This window comes from Danio rerio, chromosome 19 (genome assembly GCF_049306965.1).
Source record: "Danio rerio strain Tuebingen ecotype United States chromosome 19, GRCz12tu, whole genome shotgun sequence".
Classification (NCBI taxonomy): Eukaryota; Metazoa; Chordata; class Actinopteri; order Cypriniformes; family Danionidae; genus Danio; species Danio rerio.
The window spans coordinates 16,288,742-16,308,083 of record NC_133194.1 but is presented as its reverse complement, the minus strand read 5'-3'; the positions used below and the strand labels follow the sequence as shown (position 1 = coordinate 16,308,083).

The 19,342-nt window shown below is 34.7% G+C and overlaps 1 protein-coding gene across 25 annotated transcripts in view; it reads left to right on the top strand.

Moving 5' to 3' along the window:
- The window catches only part of phactr4a (phosphatase and actin regulator 4a), an 87,380-nt gene extending 78,516 nt beyond the window's left edge, over positions 1 to 8,864 (top strand). For 14 of the 25 annotated variants that reach the window (XM_073931027.1, XM_073931025.1, XM_068215169.1 and 11 more), the window contains 6 exons: positions 1,087 to 1,243; positions 1,322 to 1,377; positions 1,494 to 1,555; positions 3,718 to 3,855; positions 4,161 to 4,237; positions 6,863 to 8,864. In XM_073931027.1, the coding sequence (XP_073787128.1) occupies positions 1,087 to 1,243; positions 1,322 to 1,377; positions 1,494 to 1,555; positions 3,718 to 3,855; positions 4,161 to 4,237; positions 6,863 to 6,878 (506 nt within the window). In that variant the 3' untranslated portion in view covers positions 6,879 to 8,864. The remainder of the gene's footprint in view (positions 1 to 1,086; positions 1,244 to 1,321; positions 1,378 to 1,493; positions 1,556 to 3,717; positions 3,856 to 4,160; positions 4,238 to 6,862) is intronic. The other 11 variants (XR_012394692.1, XR_012394686.1, XR_012394693.1 and 8 more) reach the window with 2 other exon arrangements.
- Positions 8,865 to 19,342: the final 10,478 nt, after the last annotated feature.

Genomic DNA, 19,342 nt, shown 5'->3' with positions numbered 1-19,342 from the left:
TGAAATGATTACTCCAGTCATTATTGCTTTTATTACTATTATCATTAATAATAATAAAAATCAGAAATTCACTGGAATAAACGATTAAATCAATCTATAAACTATCTATAACTAATCTATCGATCTATAACTATATCTATAATCTATAAACTAAATCTATTTGAACTACATTATTTTATGATGAAATAACATTTCACAATTGTACAATTTGTGCTGTATTTTTGAATAAATAAATGCAGCCTTGGTGAGCAGAATTAGCTGTAACTATTTTGTTTTTTTAACAAACATGCATTATATAGATCAAATATAATGGAAAACTTTTTTTTTTTTTTTTTTACATATTTCAATTTTAGATAAATGTTCTTTTGGACTTTATCAGATAATTCTAAAAAATATTAAGCTGCACTGTTTTATTCATTTACTTAAACACATTTGAACACTATATGAACAATTATGAACTTAAATCATTGAAAATGTAGGTCCAGTGGTATATGAAATTTTTTTCACTTTGAATTAAGTTGATTTATTTCTAAGATGTTTTTTGTTTATTTATAAACAGTCAGTCAGTTTTACATGTATTGTCATTTTCAATGCATTCAAAAGTAAATGTACACTGATTTAAGAATCTTTAGACTAAAAGACAAGTCAGAATTAAGGAAGATAATAAATGAGATAATTAATGGAATATTTAGTTGATTCATTTATTTAATCATTATTCATCCATTCATTCATACATAATGGAAATGCATTGGACGTTGAATTTCCAAATTTGTTAGTGTTTTTAATGCAAAATATCTTTACCCTAGACTTGTACAATTAATACTGATATATTGAGCTTCTTTCAATGTGTTTAATTCATGCCCTGATTGCGCTTTTCTTCATCATAAAAAAAGAATGCAAGTCTTAAATGTACTTTCATATATATATATATATATATATATATATATATATATATATATATATATATATAGTTAAAGTCAGAATTATTAGCCCCCTTGAATTATTAGAAGACTTTAACCTTCCATGTGCTAGAATCTATACAGTTTGTGAAAACATCAAATGAGAAATCTGAATGCATCTTGTCAGGTGGTCTTGCGAGTCGTGTGAAGCGGAAGGACACTCTGGCACTGAAGCTGGAGCGTCAACAGGAGAAAGAGAAATCACAGGAGGAGGACAGCAGCACCTGGAACAACAAAGAGCAGTGGGAAGCTGTCCGAAACAAGATCGGCACCGCCCTCACAAGGTCTGTGTGTGTTCAGAGGGCTTTTTAGGTGATCTTTGTCCTTTCAGCACTGACACTGCTTGCATTTTGCTCTTTTAGGAGGTTGAGTCAGAGGCCCACCGCTCAAGAACTGGAGCAGAGAAACATCCTACTAGGTCAGTGTTGCAATTCCTTTTCACTAGTTCTCCACTTAACTTATTTGTAGTCTCAATTTACTGATGCTTCCAAAAAAAATTCCTTGAATATCTTTTTGAATGCTCTTCTGTTTTAGCTAAGAATGAAGAAGTCCGGCGGGCAGAAAGAAGTGAAATTAAACGCAGGCTGACCAGAAAGGTTTGACGGCACACATTTATTACATTTATTTTTTCTGTAATGGATAAATTGAACACTTGTTTTTAGCATTTGCTGTATTTCTTGATCATCCTTTTAACATTTCTCCAACAGCTAATTTTTATTTGTTAAAATGGTCACTATACTTAATGAGTTGCAAAAACTGGAAGCGTTTTTGATGAATACAAATTTAAAACAGCATGCCTTAAAATTAGTGGTCGACCAATGGTGTTTTTTTTTTTTTCTGGCTCATGGCAATATTTAGATTTCAGGGCAGCCAATGGTTGAAATATTTATTAATTTATTGATGAATATGTTTTAGCCAATTTTCTTTTTTCTATCTTCATCAAATAAAATTTAACAGTTAATTAAACATGATACACAACATTTCTTACATTAAACATATATTGAAAAAACAAAAGCCTGCCCAATCAGCCTGTCAAAAACCTTTAGGATTTTTAATTCTTTTTAACTAAATGTAAATAATTATTTCTAAGTAACCCGGTAAAATAAATGGCATATATTTCATGACATATATACAGTTATGATCCGAATTATTAGCCCCCCTATTTACATTTTCCCCAATTTTTGTTTAACAGAGAGGAGATTTCTTTGGTTTTAATAAAACATTTTTAATAACTGATTTATTTTATTTTCAACTTTTTATTTTTTTTTACTTTAGCCATTTTTACTGATATTGATAGTTGAATTTAATAAAAAGCAAAAAAAATACAAAAAAAAGTGCGCACACTTATATCGAAACCTTTTTTTTTTTATACTGGAAGCAATATCCTTAAAATTTTATTGAGCTTTTACATTTATATACATGGTGTAACTTTTTCAGGTCACTAACTTTGCAACTGTCAAATTTCATGCCACTTGATGGAAATAAGCTTGGCTTACAGTTTACTGTATGTAATCAAAACAGCTAAAATCTCCAAACACTGATAATGATGCAGCACAGAACGTACAATACTGATAAACAATGATATAACATGCACCGATATAAGCACTGCCTCAGTTTCACATGCAGATCTGGGGAGAGGAATTTTCCAGGACAGAATCAAAATTAATAACCTCATAGCTTATGTTTAAAGTGCATGCTACTATAATAATTTAACCACTGGACTTATTACCAGGTTTTGGTACCCGTGTCTGCCTGCAACCTAACTAAAGCTTATTAAGTACAGTTCTAGAAATCGACTTGCATTCTTTCTCCAAATATTATAATAATTTTTGCTCCAAAATCAGCATTATAAGTAACCAATGAAATATTTAAGACATTTAAAAGGATAAGAAACTCATTTTCTTGAGCAGTGACCAGGCAGTGGGAGACAGTGAAATGACAACTTGCTTGATGTCAGATTCACTTTGTCTTACACAAAATTTAAATGAGTGATTGATGTCAATTCATTAAAAAAAAATACTTAAAGTTATACTTTGAATACAAAACACTAAGTGCCTTTACTTAATTTTTTTAACTAGTTACTGTATCCTCACTGAATAGAAGGATAGGAACACTTTACAACCAGATTCTATTTTTCATTTTTGATGTTGTATTAACTAGCATTAACAAACTATGTATTCAATTGTATGCAATTATATTGTATACAAATGTATACAATAATGTACAAACAATGCATTCTTGTATTTGTTGTTTGTAAAAGTACAAGTTATCATTGTACGTATGCTCACACGCCTTTATACAATAAACAGATCCATTTTGTAGCAGTCTGTTATGATTAATAAATGCTTGACAAATAGTTCTACCTGGGTCTACACAAAAATTGTACTAATCCCAATTATTTAAATGGTAATTTAAAACTCTTCCATGTATAGTAACAGAATTGGTAATCAGCAATAACGTAAAACTATAATTAAATGTAACTCGAGTAAGATAAATCATTTTAGTTTAGTTTCCAAACATGCATCAAAAATCCCCATTATATTTCAGTTATAGATCTGAAATGCAATCCAAACTGAAACATCTAAACCTATTATTGACATTTGTAGCTTGCTCACTTCTGAACTATCAGTGTAATAGTGGTCCCCAAATACAGCCCTCTGAGCCTCATGATATTCATGCAGCATTCAAGCTTCAAAATGTGTCATTTGTGGTTGTAATCCTGCAAAACGTGAAAGTTGTTGTGTTTTTTTGTACGCAGTTGTCTCAGAGGCCCACAATAGCTGACCTGCAGGCCAGAAAAATTCTGCGCTTTCACGAGTATGTGGAGTCCACTCATGCTCAAGACTATGACCGGCGCGCAGACAAACCCTGGACCAAACTCACACCTGCTGACAAGGTCTGAGTCAATCATTGGTCTCATCTGACCCCTAGTGGTGACCGATATACCAGCATTCAAATGCTTTCTTATGTAAACTGGAGAGAGTTACATAAAAACATTTGCACGTAATTGAACATGTCTGTACTTTAGCAAAGAAAAAGTTAGGCAAATCTCATTTAAATAGACAAAAGAGAGAGTTTTGGAAGTTTTATATGTAGATTAGACATGCTATCAACGTTACAGTTGAACTCAACACCAGCAGATGTTCTGAGCTTTCAGGGTAGTTCTTCCTATTTCACCTTTTGTTCTTTGTTCTCCTCCAGGCGGCCATAAGAAAAGAGCTGAATGAGTTCAAAAGCTCAGAAATGGAAGTTCACGAGGAAAGCAGGATATTCACCAGGTCTGACACTTTTAAAGCTTTCTTAATTGGAATAAATCTCTTTCTTACATTCATAAGTATGTTGTGTTATTAACTATAATCGTGTCAGATTTGTCATCGTTATTTTCTAAACTCCCTTTTCCAGTTGCCAAAAACAAATCTCCAGTAAATGTAACCATTACTAATCTGATAAACTGACTAAGAATTAAGTTATTAATTCAGATTTTGTATCTTAACACCTTATGTAGATTTTCTACAGCAGAGATGTCCAAACTAGGGCTCGTGGGCCAAAGTTGGCCTTTAGGGCTGTAACAGATAATCGTTGGTCTGTGAACTGTACGGATCACAACCCACAGTTCGGAATGCACATGACCTGCGGATTAATAACTTTTTTGTTAACTTGTTAACTTGTAGGTTAATCCAACATTCATAACAACTGCAGAGAGATTGCCTCCCGCGTTATTCAAATCACATGTGTGAAAGAATTTTGGCTTTTCTTTAAAATATAATGATGATGGAAAAAGTTATGGTGAGACCTAAATGCTTGGTTATTAATTAAAGGTGTTTTCTGTCACTGTTTGTTTAGCCTGTATTGATGCATTCAGTGAAAGTTGCAGAACTAAACATAAAAAGATTGTGATCTCAATTCAAACCCTCATGAATGGTAAATGATAATGATTTGCATATGTTTCTTAATTGAAGATTCAAAGTGCTGCTTTCAAATCTGCGTTTGATCGAGAGAGATTCAGTTTTTACACTTTTTCAGTATTTACAAACAATTAAATGATACAGAAGTACTGGAAGAACAGTTTATAGTTCAGATATAAACACTGATGTTTATGGTAAAGATTAAAATCACAGTTTTATGGAACTTGACACTGGTGAATATTGTAGCAACTTCATTGTATAACCAACATGCTGACAAACAACCATCCAAACCAACCATCCGTTATGTCACTAAATAAGGTTTTAAAAATGATCCACCTATAATCAATCATGACGGTATATGTGTAAATTGTTGAATCATTAATTGAAAATAAACATGATTTTTTGTACAAGATGTACAATTTCTATATTACGCATTATCAGCCACAGTAGCAAAGATTATTTTTCATATTAAGTATGTTTTTAACATCTGGTTCTTTCTTGATTTTTATTTTTATTAAGTTCTGTTTGGTAAAACCAATCATTTTTGCTGTAATATTTTTGTATAAATTGCAAGCAAATGACATTTATCTCCTCCCTTTATTGCTGATCCAAAAAATGGTCCGATCTGTGACTTAAAAACTGCAGTGTGATCTGAAAACCGTGAGAATTGTGATCTGTTACACCACTAGTAAACTTTGAATTGGCCCACCCTCCCACATGAAAAGAGTATGAGAATGGTGGGGAGGGTTGGGGCGAATGCCTTTAACAGAGATCATAATTTTTCATTTTACAATACTTTTGTTTGTTTGTTTGTTTTATTCCTGAGCTAAAAAAAGCTAACTGAAAATAAACATTTCAATTTAATGCTGTAAATGAATCTGATTTTGTAAATAATAGTGTATAAATACAGTTGCTCAACGGATAGAGAACAATGCAAAAACTTTGGCGAGCAAATCAAGGCAAAAAAAAACTGTTGCAGCTTGACTAGTGTAACTCCATTCTGTTATAAATGGGATTGATTTTTATTTATTTATTCATTTTTTTACAGTGATAAGTTAATTATAAAATGTAAAAATATAATATACATTATTTAATATGAAGCAACATTTTGTAGTTATTTTTAAATAGTAAATAAATGAAACCACCCTAAATCAAGTTTGGTTTTTGTCCATTCAAAAGTAAGATGTATTCATTTATTTACATTTATAATATTTATTTTTTATTTTACATTGTTATTATTATTATTATTATTATTATTATTATTATTATTATTATTCATTGTTTTTAGTATTATTATTATTAATCAAACATGCTACAAAGTAAATACAGGTTCAAATACAGAGCACTAACCATATGCACATTTCCATAAAATTATATTTTCTATTGTTTTTAATAAAACAGAAATAAGAAAGTTGAAATGAAGCAAGTTATACATTTAATAAACTGAATATTAAGTCTACAAATAGAAGCAAGGATGTAACACCACAGGGTCTGTACAATTGGCATAGGAGTGTCAGTAAACAGAAGATTCAAAATACACTTGGCTAAAAACAAATTCAAAAACATATTTAGTTTGTTCGCATAATTGTATGAATGCAAGACTTAAAAAGTTTTTAACTGAACACTGGAAATAGCATTTTCAAGAAACCAAAATAGTCACATTGCTCCAGTCTTTTATCCAGTCTGTTATCTCTTTTAAAACATTTTATTTATTAATCAATGCATCATTGCTCAATATAACTATTAATTTTCTTGAAAGTTCATGTAGTTGTTTAAAAGGTGGCCATTAAATGGCAAGTCAGAAAAATATTTTATTAATTTTTTCATTAAATAATATATTTATTTATTATTTAATTATTTAATCATGCATTATTTCATTTATTTATAAGATTCATCATTTTATTTATTTAGTTTATGAAACAATGTTTATGATCATTTACTTTAACTTGATTCATCTATATGTTTATAACAATAAACCATCTTTCACTTCTCTTGCAGGTTTCATCGGCCATAACCATCATCCCCAAAGAGTAAGCTCTGGACCGATTTAAAAACTACCCCTATAACTGCAGCTAAAAGCATCCTGTTTCTCATGATCCTCCAGCACATACTGAAGAGCAGAAGGAAGAAGAAGTGATGATGAGGGTTTGTAAAGTATCCTGGTACTTCACACTTTAGTCTTCCGACACTTTGGGGAGCAGGTTTGGAGTGCCACTTCCCATGATGCCCACAGCCAGATCACATTGTTGGTGGAGTATTGTAGGGAAAGAGGGACACAAGACTGTATTGGGGTATTTTAATAGTCTTCATGGTACACATACTTCTGTGATCAAGAAAAGCTTGCGTACCATCAATAATAATATTTTTAATAATAATAATGTGTGTTTAATGATATGCTGTCCATTTATGCCTTAACACTGGTACTTTTTTTTTTTACCTTGACCTTAGAGTAAGACAGAAGATGCATAAAAACACTGTTTCTCACTTTAAATGTGTGTTGATCTGTAAGCACACCTTTTGACATTCTCAGGACGACAGCACATGGTGTAACTTTCTCTATAAGTGCATTTTACTGTATATGACTGTCATTTTTACTGTTTCGCATAGAGTCTCCACCTTCTTTAATAATATCCTATTTTTTTAAACAACACAGCACTTCACATTAGATATTACAAGGTGAATCCTACAAAAACACAACTTATATTATGCAAATTAAAAATAATAATTTAAAAAGCAAATGAAAAAGGGTTTGGCATGAAGAAAATTTAGCCTTCAAACCAGAGGTGCCCAAACTCGATCCTGGAGGGCCGATGTCCTACAGCTTTTAGCTCCAACTTGCTTCAAACACCTGCACGGATGTTTCTAGAACATAGGTCTCAAACTCAATTCCTGGAGGGCCACAACTCTGCACAGTTTTCCCTAATCAAACACAACTAATCAAAGTGTTCATGACTACTAGACTACTACTATTAAGCAGGTGTGAGTTGGAGTTGTTTAGAGCTAAGCTATGCAGAGCTGCGGTGCTCCAGGAATTGAGTTTGAGGAATCCAGGAATTAATCAAGGAATCCAGGAATTAATGTTTTAGAAAGCCTAGGAAGAGCTTAATTAGCAAGCTCAGGTAGGTCTGATTGGGGTTGGAACTAAACTTTGCAGGACACCGGCCCTCCAGGACTGAGTTTGGACACCCCTGCTCTAAACTACTAAGATATTACTTCAGCTTTGTGGTAGTATATTTGTAATATTAAAATGTGAGTTCTTATTATAATGTGTGATGTTTAACTTTAGTGTGTATCGTTCTATAAAGTTGTTTCTATATATTTTATTTACTTTATTACAGTGAAAATCCTGTAATAGAAATATTTCCTAGATAACTTTGCATTAAAAGCGGCATAAAAATAAATTGTTTTCACATGTGACCATAATTAATGTGACTTTTTATCATATTACTGGAGTTTTTTTTTTTTTTTTTTTCATATTTCTAGAATATTTTTTTCCACAATGCCAAACTTTTTTAATGATCCTAATGCTTCATTTTCTTCAGACAAACACTTTTTTTTATTTTGGGGAAGGGAGGGAAATGATGACGTGCTTCATGAGATTCTGCTCTGTGTGATATAGTCGACTGTACATTGAACAATTACAAACAAAATGGTTGATGTTACATCATGGAGTCATTGTAAAAAAAAAAAAAATCTTGGTGCATTTTTTTTATGTGGTAAGATAACCACAAACTAATTTTCACATCACTGCTGGTTTTATGGTACACTTTATTTAGTGGGCCTCTAGAGGGCCTGTGCACTGTATAGAGACATGCTGTAGATTCATTATATTGTATATCTTGTCTTCGTGACACCAGAAATTTGTTTTAATTATAGTATTACACTATGCTGTTTTATGAAATGCAAACAGTATGACTACATGTGAGACAATGATTCGGTACAGAACAGCTGTATTGATACTTTTTTATGTAAAGATATAATAAAAAGGACTTTCAAGTAATTTGTGTACATCACCATTAATTTAAGTCTGTGAGTATTCTTTGTTGTTACTTATACAGTATGTACTTATATTTTCCACCTTTAATGTAAACTGTAACTTGTACAACTGCCTAAAAAACAAACTTTTAATTTTAGGTGTGGGGAACTAAAAATGAAAAAACGTGGTTGCATAAGTGTGCTCACCTTTAAAGTAATACTTTGTTGAACTTGAAGCATCATTACATTTTTCTACAGCACTCACGTCTTTTTAGGTACAGTCTTTTTGAGTCTATCAGCACGGCACATCTTGACTAGGAAATATTTGCCCACTCTTCTTCTCAAAAATGCTTCAAATTTGTCACATTGCGAGGACATCTCCTGTGGACAGTCCTCTTCAAATCACCCCACAGATTTTCAATAGGGTTTACATCTGGACTCTGGCTGGGCCATTCCAAAACTTGAATTTTCTTCTAGTTAAGCCATTCCTTTGTTGATATTCATGTGTACTTTGTGTCGCTATCATGCTAAAAGATGAAGTTCTTCTATCATCAACTTCCTAGCAGAAGCCTGAAGGTTTTCTTCTAGTATTAACTGGTATTTAGCATTGTTCATATTTCCTTCCACCTTTACTAAGACTCCAGCTCTAACTGAAGAAAAGCGACCCCAAAGCATGATCCTGCCACCACCATGCTTCACTGTGGGTATGGTGTTTCTTTGGTGATGTGCAATGTTGTTTTTGCACCAAACATACCTTTTGAAACTATGACCAAAAAGTCCAACATTGGTTTCCTCTGACCATAACACATTTTCCCTCGTGCTCTAGGGAAAATTGAACTGGGTCTGGATATTCTTTGTAAAAAGGCTGCCATCTTGCCACCCTATGCCATAACCCAGACAGATGTAGAATACAAGAGATTGTTGTCACATGTATTACACAGTCAATACTTTTAAAGGGGTGGTCCAGTACAGTATCATACTTTAAATTTAACCGATGTGTAATGTAGCTGTGTGAACATAAACAGCATCTCTGAATGGAATGCGCTTAAAGCTCAATGCAAAGGGAGACCTTGGCTTTTACACAGTTTGCTTAGCAAAGCCTACAGTGAACGAAATTTGATTTCAAATATGTCATAAACTCAACAGGTTATGCGCACACACCCTACTGATTGTAGGGGCGTGGCTTAAGGCGCTGTAATGTTATAGCAGAAAAAGTTAAAATGGCTTCCAAACGCTGCTATTTTAACAGCTTCTTCTGTTTCTGTATTTGGGCTTCCAAATGATGTCTCAGTCGAATTTAGGCTCAAACTTTTACAACTCGTTACACTGACTGACGGTCTTTACACAGGCAAAATGCATGCTAGTAGAGGTGTGGTGCTTCCTGGTCACGTTGAGCTGATCCACAAATCACAGCAAGTTATGTTTGCTCAGCAATGAATGCCTCTTAAGGGTAGGCTTCCAGAGGAACTAGGAAATATGACAGTTGTTTTCATGTTAGCTAAGTAGCTGAATATAATCAAATATATATCAAAAATAATGTGCGTTGACGGTTTTTGTCATAGGGGCACTTCAGAACATTTTGAAAGGGCACTTTCTATCCAAGACTAAAAAGGCCATGTGCACTGCACAGGCTGAGCCCTATGTGTGCACGTGCCTGAGCATGAGCACACTTTGCTTTGCATCTCAAGCCTTAAAAATACACTCTGGACCACCCCTTTAATGTTACTGTGGGTTTCGAAGCCTCCCTGATCAGTTTTATCTTTTCATTAATATTAGAGGGACGTCCAGGTCTTGGAAATGACGCTGTTGCACCATATTCTCTCCACTTGATGAAGATGGTCTTCACTGTGTTCCATAATATATCCATGCCTTGGAAAAAATTTTTGTAGCCTTCTCCTGACTGATACATTTGAACAATGAGACCCCTCTGACGCTTTGGAAACTCTCTGCAGACCATGACTTTCACTGTAAGGTGCAACTAGGAAAATGTCAGGAAACAGCTGAATTTTATTCTGGGTTAATTAAAGACTCCTATTTAAAATGAGTTTGAATGTGATTGTTTAATTTTAAACAGCCATGTGCCCAGTTATAAAAGGGTGTGCATACATATGCAACTGTATTTGAGTTGCCTGCACTTAAAATATTTAAGTTTGTTTTTCTTGCAAATGTACAGGTTATAGTTGACATTAAAGGTGGAAAAAGTTCTAAAATGATTTACTGTAGTTTCATTTTTTTACAACACAGAAACCTTGCATTTTAAAAGGGTTGTGTAGACTATTTATAGCCACTGTGCGTTTTAGATAGCCTGGGTAATTACGCATGGAAATATTCAATGGATGCCTCATATACTAATTAAAGTGTTCATTAACACCACCAAACACATCAAAAATACAATGTTTATATTTTTGATGTCATTAGATTTTTTTATTTTTTTATTTTTTATTATAATGTGTTTTTCTTTTTAGACATACAGTACACAACAAACCGAACAAAACATGAAATGCCTGACAACAGGAATATACATATGGCAAAAGCCATAAAACATTGTGCTCAAAACCCACACAATATGGCAGGGCCAGGAAGAAGTTTGGTGAAAACTATAAGGACATTCTCTCATTCCGAATCTCAAAATGCCAGTCTCAAGGTTTATATTGTCCAAATATGGTGACCATGTGCAAGTAAATGATCAGTTGTAAAGTGGCTAAGACATGTTACATGTTCCAGTGGAATAGTCTATTGAATAATTGAATGTCATTATATTTAATGGAAGTTGGTTTATCACTGATCAATGAAATCAAAATGTTCTTACTACACTGCAAAAAACTCTTAGTTGTCTTAATTTTTAAGCTGAATCAAATTAACCTTATGAATCCATTGAACTTAAATTGTACTTGTGGCAGCAAAAGTTAACAGGTAGAACAATCGTTGTTTATGCTTGTTCCTAATCAGTTGTCGTTAGATTGTTGGGTAATTTTTCATTGCAGTACTGCATATATTTATATGTGAGCCATTTAAGATACATGTCGAAGCATAAGATGTTTAGTCATGGTGACAAATACTGTTTTTAGCATGCAGTGTGGAATTGCTATATCTAAGACATCACCCAGCATGTGCCACTTTATTTTTACGCTATTCTAAAAGGTAAAGTATGCAGCATTGACTTGAGGCCTTTAGAGGGCACTATAGACTTGTTGAAAATAAATATACTGTACATCTTCTGTTTTCTGCATCCTTCCACACTTAATCAAGACTTTCTCCTAATGAATTATGAGATTCAAATTTTATGTTTTAGCCATACAGTTGTGATCTCTTTTTACCCTGTTATTGTAGCATTTTGTGTTGAAATCGTGCAATATCAGCTTTCTGTGTGGTTTCATGTGGAGTTAAATCTATTTTTTTTTTTTTTTTTTACAGTACGAGCGCTCAAAAGCTTTTGAAATGTTAATTAATAAGCATGCGAGGGGAAATGTCATTGTGGCTGTCTTATTGATATGTTTATGACCAGCCCACCTATCATGACATTTTGAAGTTTTTCTGTTTCATGAATTTTTCATGGTTTTCCGCAGCTCTCCAAGCCTCTTCACTTCCAGCACTGCAGCCTGCGTCTCTTTCAGCTTTTATCTGCCTTTTTCACCCAGTTCCCAATGCTATGGCCCTTTCACACCAATGGTTTAAGGTTTAATGGTGGTTTTATCAGGGCCGAGAATTCAAGTGAGTAAAGGGATTTCATATTTTTTTTCATCTTGATTATAAACAAGTCTTAGGATAACATGATCCACTACTTCAGTATTAAACACATTCGTATTTATTACTAATTGTTTTAAATATAACATTTTGAGAAGCCTGGACCAACCCAATGGTGAACAAAAATTATCATTTCATTTTTTTTTTTATTTATTTTATATTCAGCTGATATATGGGGCAGTTGGGAGCACCTTTAGCTTAGCATAAATCATTGAATTGAATCAAAATCAAAAGCTATTTTGTATTCTAGGTCAGTGTTTCCCAAAGTCGATATCCAAAAATCAAAATCCAATTTTATTAAATTTTATTTTATTTCTCATGCATTTTCTTTTTGGCTTAGTCCCTTTATTCATCAGGGGTTGCCACAGCGGAATGAACCGCCTACTTATCCAGCTATGTTTTACGCAGTGGATGCCCTTCCAGCCGCAACCCAACACTGGAAAACACTCATACACACTCTTTTACACACATACACCTATACTGCAAGTATTTGGACTGTGGGAGAAACCGCAGCACCCGAAGAAAACTCACGCCAACACGGGGAGAACATGCAAACACCACACAGAAAGGCCAACTGATCCCGCTGGGGCTCGAACCAGTGACATTCTTGCTTTGAGGTGATCGTGCTAGCCACTGTGATGCCCTATCCATAACCTACTGAAGATAGGCCAGTCAAACTTTGTTTAGGTGGGAGTGGCCAGTGTTGCCAACCATTTCCAATGAAAAGTAGCTAAAGCCTGCCCAAACAGTAGTTCATTGTTGCCAGATGACATCACACACTAATTTGCATATCAGTGATGTCATCACAAAGTATCTGACAAGCGTAAAAAAGCTGTAAAAACTGTGAATCTGTTTGAAAAATACATTTCTGTTTTGATCCCTGGCATGTAATGTAATGTGAATGTTTCAGTTTGTTAATAAAAAAAAAATAAAAAAAATAAATAAAAAAAAAGCTCGTCATGTTTCTACTCTCTGAGGTGCCGTGTATTATGTTATATTAAAACATTACATCCAGATGCACAATAAATGGGTTCTTATTCACATATTATTTTGCGTGATGATGTCAATGCGTAATCGCAACTCAAAACTACATCTTTATGTAGTATACAAAATATTTCAAGTTTTCTCAAAATGACTGGTCATCTCAGCAAAAACCTTATTTGAAATATGTCCATTTAGATTTGTATAAAAAATATAGCTGACCCTTTGTAAAAGTAATACAAACACTTTTTTATAAGATTTTATTTTTAAATATAACACTGATATTGAACAGCTACATTCTTTTAAACAATAGCAGCTTGTTTACTTACATGTTTTAAATAGTGAAATTAACACATTTGTAAAAGTGACAACAATTATAGCATTATTGGAATTATTTATTGCTGCCTAAATTACCAACAATTATTTGATAACAAATATCAGTAAATTAACAGTTATGAAAAACAATCTGAACTAGCAATTTACTCTACTAAGTGAAGTCTGCAGCCACTGCTCTTTGGAGTCACTTTTTAAAACATGCTAAAAGTAGCCAAATTAATGTTAAAATTTTCTAAATTTTGTTCCTATAGTTCCTACTTGAAGTAGTATGAATAGTTGCTAAATCTAGCAACAAAATTGCTTAGTTGGCAACACACAAGTGGCGAAAGATGGAAGGGTTTGCATGAAAAGGGGAGTTGCAGTATGTGCACATGCTGATTTTTACAGCGGCAACACAAACAATGATGCAGGGGAGATAGACAGTAGGGCTTGCATAGACTAGTCAAGCGATCTACTACTTCAACCACTTGTCGACGCTCTCAGAAGCAATCGACTACTAGAGCGTGCATTCATTCATTTTCTTGTCGGCTTAGTCCCTTTATTAATCCGGGGTCGCCACAGCGGAATGAACCGCCAACTTATCCAGCAAGTTTTTACGAAGCGGATGCCCTTCCAGCCGCAACCAATCTCTTGCAGATGTTTCCCATCTCTGGGAAACATCCACACCCACATTCACACACACACTCATACACCTGTACCGCATGTCTTTGGACTGTGGGGGAAACCGGAGTACCCGGAGGAAACCCACACGAAGGCAGGGAGAACATGCAAACTCCACACAGAAACGCCAACTGTGTTGAGGATCGAACCAGCGACCTTCTTGCTGTGAGGTGAACGTGCTACTCACTGCGCGACTGCCTCACCCATTACCAGAGCGTGCATTTACCCTAAATATTTATTTTATCAACATTAACACCACAGGGAATCCTCTCGAATGGTAGCATGGTTTCCGCTACATTAATTCTTCCGTGGCGGGGCGCCACACCAAAAAACATTACAGCTTCCCATTCAAAAGATTCAGTCGTGCTTTATAATAGCTGGTTATAATCGCACCAAAAAAAATTTAAAAGGTACTTGAATTATAACAGCGCAGACTTTACTTTGTGTGCGTCAGTTGTTTAACCCTTAAAGTTTACGGGCTGAATGACTGACTGACAGATGCGTGAGGCCAGCTAACACGACGTAGCTTTCAGTTAGATTAACAGTTTCCATAAGTATACTTTACAGATAAAGGTCTATTGCACTACATATTATGGTTTTATCTTAATAATTGTGCACGCAAGCTAAGAGTTATTTCAATAACGCCATAGGTGTTTGGTAGATCTGTATAAAAAAAAGCCTGCCACCACAGCTGGAAAAAAAAATAAAATCCTATAGGAAACACAGAGTAATGTAATGAACATCTGTTTCCTCTACTAACCAAGCTAGCGAAATCATTTCTTGCTATCCCTGCCTCCAGCACACGGAGTGAAAGAAATTGTCTTTGGCCGGCAACACTGTAACAAGACAAAGAGAAACCTGCATCCCTCTCACGCGGATGCGCATGTATTTCTAAATGTAAACCAGCGATCCTTGAACTTGACCAGACTGACTAGAGGATGAGAGCAGGGATGATGTGTTCTGTATATGAAGTCGGATGAAGTAAGATTCTCTTCCTTATTTCTGTCGAAAACAGGGTAAATATAAATGATTAAATTGCAAGTTGAAGGGCTTTTCATTCATAGTTGCGTTACTTTTTTTTTTTCTATGACTTTTAAACATGAAATACATTTTCTCATACATTATGTCTGCATGTTAAAATAGCATGCAGTCATTTGTTATTTTACTGTGTCTGTGCATATTTTATTTATTATTTTAATATATTTTTAAATTTATTTATTAATATTTTATTTATTATTTATTTTCTGTTTGGCTGTATAGATTATTGTCGCTTGTTGAACTATTTTTTTTCTGAACCAAAATAATTTTCATTCTTGTTATCACTGCTGGAAACTTAAATATTAGAGTTATTTTTTTTTTTATCAGACTACTTGTTTTATAACAGACTTATACTTGCACGCTGTCACGATTACCAGCGATCCTATTCCATTAGATTGCTGGAGTGCTCTAACAATAACCATGGACTTCAAATCCGCCATTTCCGGACTACATATTCATACATGCACTCCGGTCACACTCACACATGCTTCCTCATCTAGACTGATTACTCGCACCACCAGAGGATTGTCAGAGACTGATTGCACACACTACTTAAGCCACACACTCACCTATTCAGTTTGCCAAGTCTTGTTTACTGTCAGCAGCTCTACAACGTGTTTCCCAGCCTTGTTATCCTGTGTACCGACCTTAGTTTTGTTAGTATCTTTGTCTTTTTCTGCTGCCTGCCTTTTGACCTCTCGCCTGTTACTGATTACGATTCTGAACTGCCTACACATACTACACATACACATACATTTGGAACTGAGTTTGACACCTGTGACCTAGAGGAAACCCATGCGAGCACGGAAAAAAAACATGCAAACTCCATACAGAAATGCCTACTGACCAAACTGAGGCTCAAACCAGAGACCTTCTTACTGTGAGGCAAACAAGCTACCCCCTGTGTCACCGTGCAGCCGTATACTGTAAACTTAGTAACTAAATCATTTTGACTAAGGTATATCTATCAAAACTGAAAAAGTACTGCTAGCAATACTAACTAACTTTGCCTCTGAATAAACATAAACAAAGAACATTGATCACACACTTACCAAATCTGTAGCGACAGGACAATCAACACCAATTAAAAGCATGTCTTTTTTTGTTATTTCACCATTTCCAGAACTCACTGGTTCCTCACAAACATATGTTTGTCTCGTGCAAACAGACCACTGTAATCCAATTGCTTGGGACCACATGCAAACTGTGCTCTCATCGCGGGGAAATGGAAACAACCCTTCATTGCAGCACATTTATAAACACAACACTGATCACCCATGTCTCCAAACAATTCTACGTCTACTTGTTTGAATTACAGATGACAACACAACGTGGCATCTCTATGAACACTGGCTGATTTATACTTCTGCGTCAAGCACACGCTTAGGCCGTCGGTATCACTGACACACACCTCTCAAAAAATGTAACTACATGCACAACGACGTGTAGCACAAGCTCTGTGATTGGTCGGCTTGGTAGCGCTGACAAGTGCGAGCAGGACCGAGAGCCGCGCGAGTCCGATAGAGCGATTGTGGAGTCCTGTGAAGGAACTCCAGATGGAAAGTTTTGTTTTGTGTTTACCTCATGGTTAAAGTTGCTGCACGTCTGCCGGTTCCTGCTTCAAAATGAGTAAGTTTGAACCACTTGTACATTAAGGAAGTGTTTAGAAAAAACAAAACACCAGCAAAAAAACTCAACAAAGAGGAACATAAACAACTCACTGCCAATTAGTGTTTCGGAAGTGTTATTGCAGAAAAACAGCACACAGAAGTATAAATGCACAGCTACACACGTTCTGTGCACCGTGGGACACATCGATCACTTGATGCAGAAGTATAAACCAGGCTTAACAGGTAAAAGGAGTCTTTGAAGCTATATCATGCAAATGAATGAAGTTTTACATTTGCAATTTGTTCACAATAGAATGCATTGATTCGTTCTTTATAAGTCTTTGTCATGAATTAATGAACAGATGAGCTGAAATCTCAATAACGTCACTTTCCTCCAGCCAGCACAGACGGCCAATCTCCACGCTGGAATTTACACAATGATCTCAACATGTGACGTTGCTTCAAAATTTCTTTTTAAACTGGAAAAACAAATTTGCTCTGAACAACAACAATCTTTTACTTGTAAGCTAATCCTAAGTGTCCTAATCGTGTTTTTAGCAACGTGGGACATTTCGTGACCCTTTAAAGTGCTTTGAGATGTCATGTTTTTTTTTTTTTTTTAGCTCTACTATCAGAAATGGAATTCACATGACTGTAGCATATCAAAGACAGCAAAGGTTGCATCTGCTGCCTTTGAAATTCAATAAAAAGAAGGCATCTCAGAAGACAGGAAGTGGAGGAGAATTTGTATACAGACTTGCCTTTCTTTGTTGGAGCATTTTGGAGCTTCGACACAGGGTGCAAAACCTAGCACATGGATCCACTGGATTTTAGAGATGGAAAGCAAAAAAAGAAGCATAACGGCTAATGGTAGCACTGCGGATTTGTTGATATGCAAGTAAGAAGACCAAAAGTCTGATATAATTGGCTGAGATGCTTCATCTAATCTATGTTGATACTAGAAGATGTGTTGCAGTATCTTGCCACTGTTAAAACGTCCCTATTAGATCATAAGATACTGATTTTGTAGCAAGTTGTACTGATTTGTACTGTACTATTGTATCACGGTTTTCAGATCTTGGAATGTTACGTTTGATGTTTAAAATAAAAAGAGAGTGCTACAAACAAATTTCATAATCAAATTTAAGTTTTAGCCTGTAACCTATAAGAAACAAAATAGGAACCAATCTGATAAGTCAATAGTTACCACTTACCACTAGCAGAAAGAAAGGCATGCAGGTTTGGAATAACATGATGATGAGCAAATGATGACAGATTGTTCATTTTTGAGGTTACTTAACCTTTAAAAAGAGCAGTGGAGGCCATTGAAACATGGAAACATTTGCACACCGTTAATGAATGTAAAGAGGTTTACAGGTTATTGGTGTAATCACACTTGTAATGGTGAAATATCCTCACCTTTCATCTGTCTTTGCTTCCTGCACTGATTTCACAAGCTTTGCTATTTATACAGGATTGATTAAGAGCTATGACTTTCAAAAGAATCATCCTAGTGATTAACCCTCTCCTGTGCTCTATTAAACTAAGTATAACCTCCGTAAACCAGGAGAAGCTTGACTGCCATCTGATTGAATCCTTATGTGAAATACAGAGACGGTGTTAGACTGCAAATGAACATAGAAAGATGAAGCATAAAATGGAGGAATGTAGGAAATGGAACAGAAAAATTTGACTTTGAATATGACATTCTTGATATGGGAGTTGGATTTATAGAATCAGTGTGTGATGCAAGATGGGAGAAGGGAGCAAGTGGAAGGAGAGTGAGTGATTCAGTGTGTCTTTGGATTGATTTGAGCAGTGGAACTGGGCGGCTCCTTTTTGGATTCCATTTCCAACTGTCTGGCAGCATCCATAAATATTCAGAAGTTGATTTGACTATAGACACAAAGGAAAAGTTTCTTATTATTATTCAAGATAAAATTGCAATCAGTTTTGTGCAAGTCTTTATAAATATTTATATACTTTCAAAAAGAAACTAGATTTAAAATCCAATGATCCACTTGTAAAATGCAGACCGATTCACCCTGTCTACACACTATTATTACTTGATGCTCCAGAATAACTATATTTTCATGTTTTCACAGGCAATGTAAAATTTTATAAAAATGTTCAG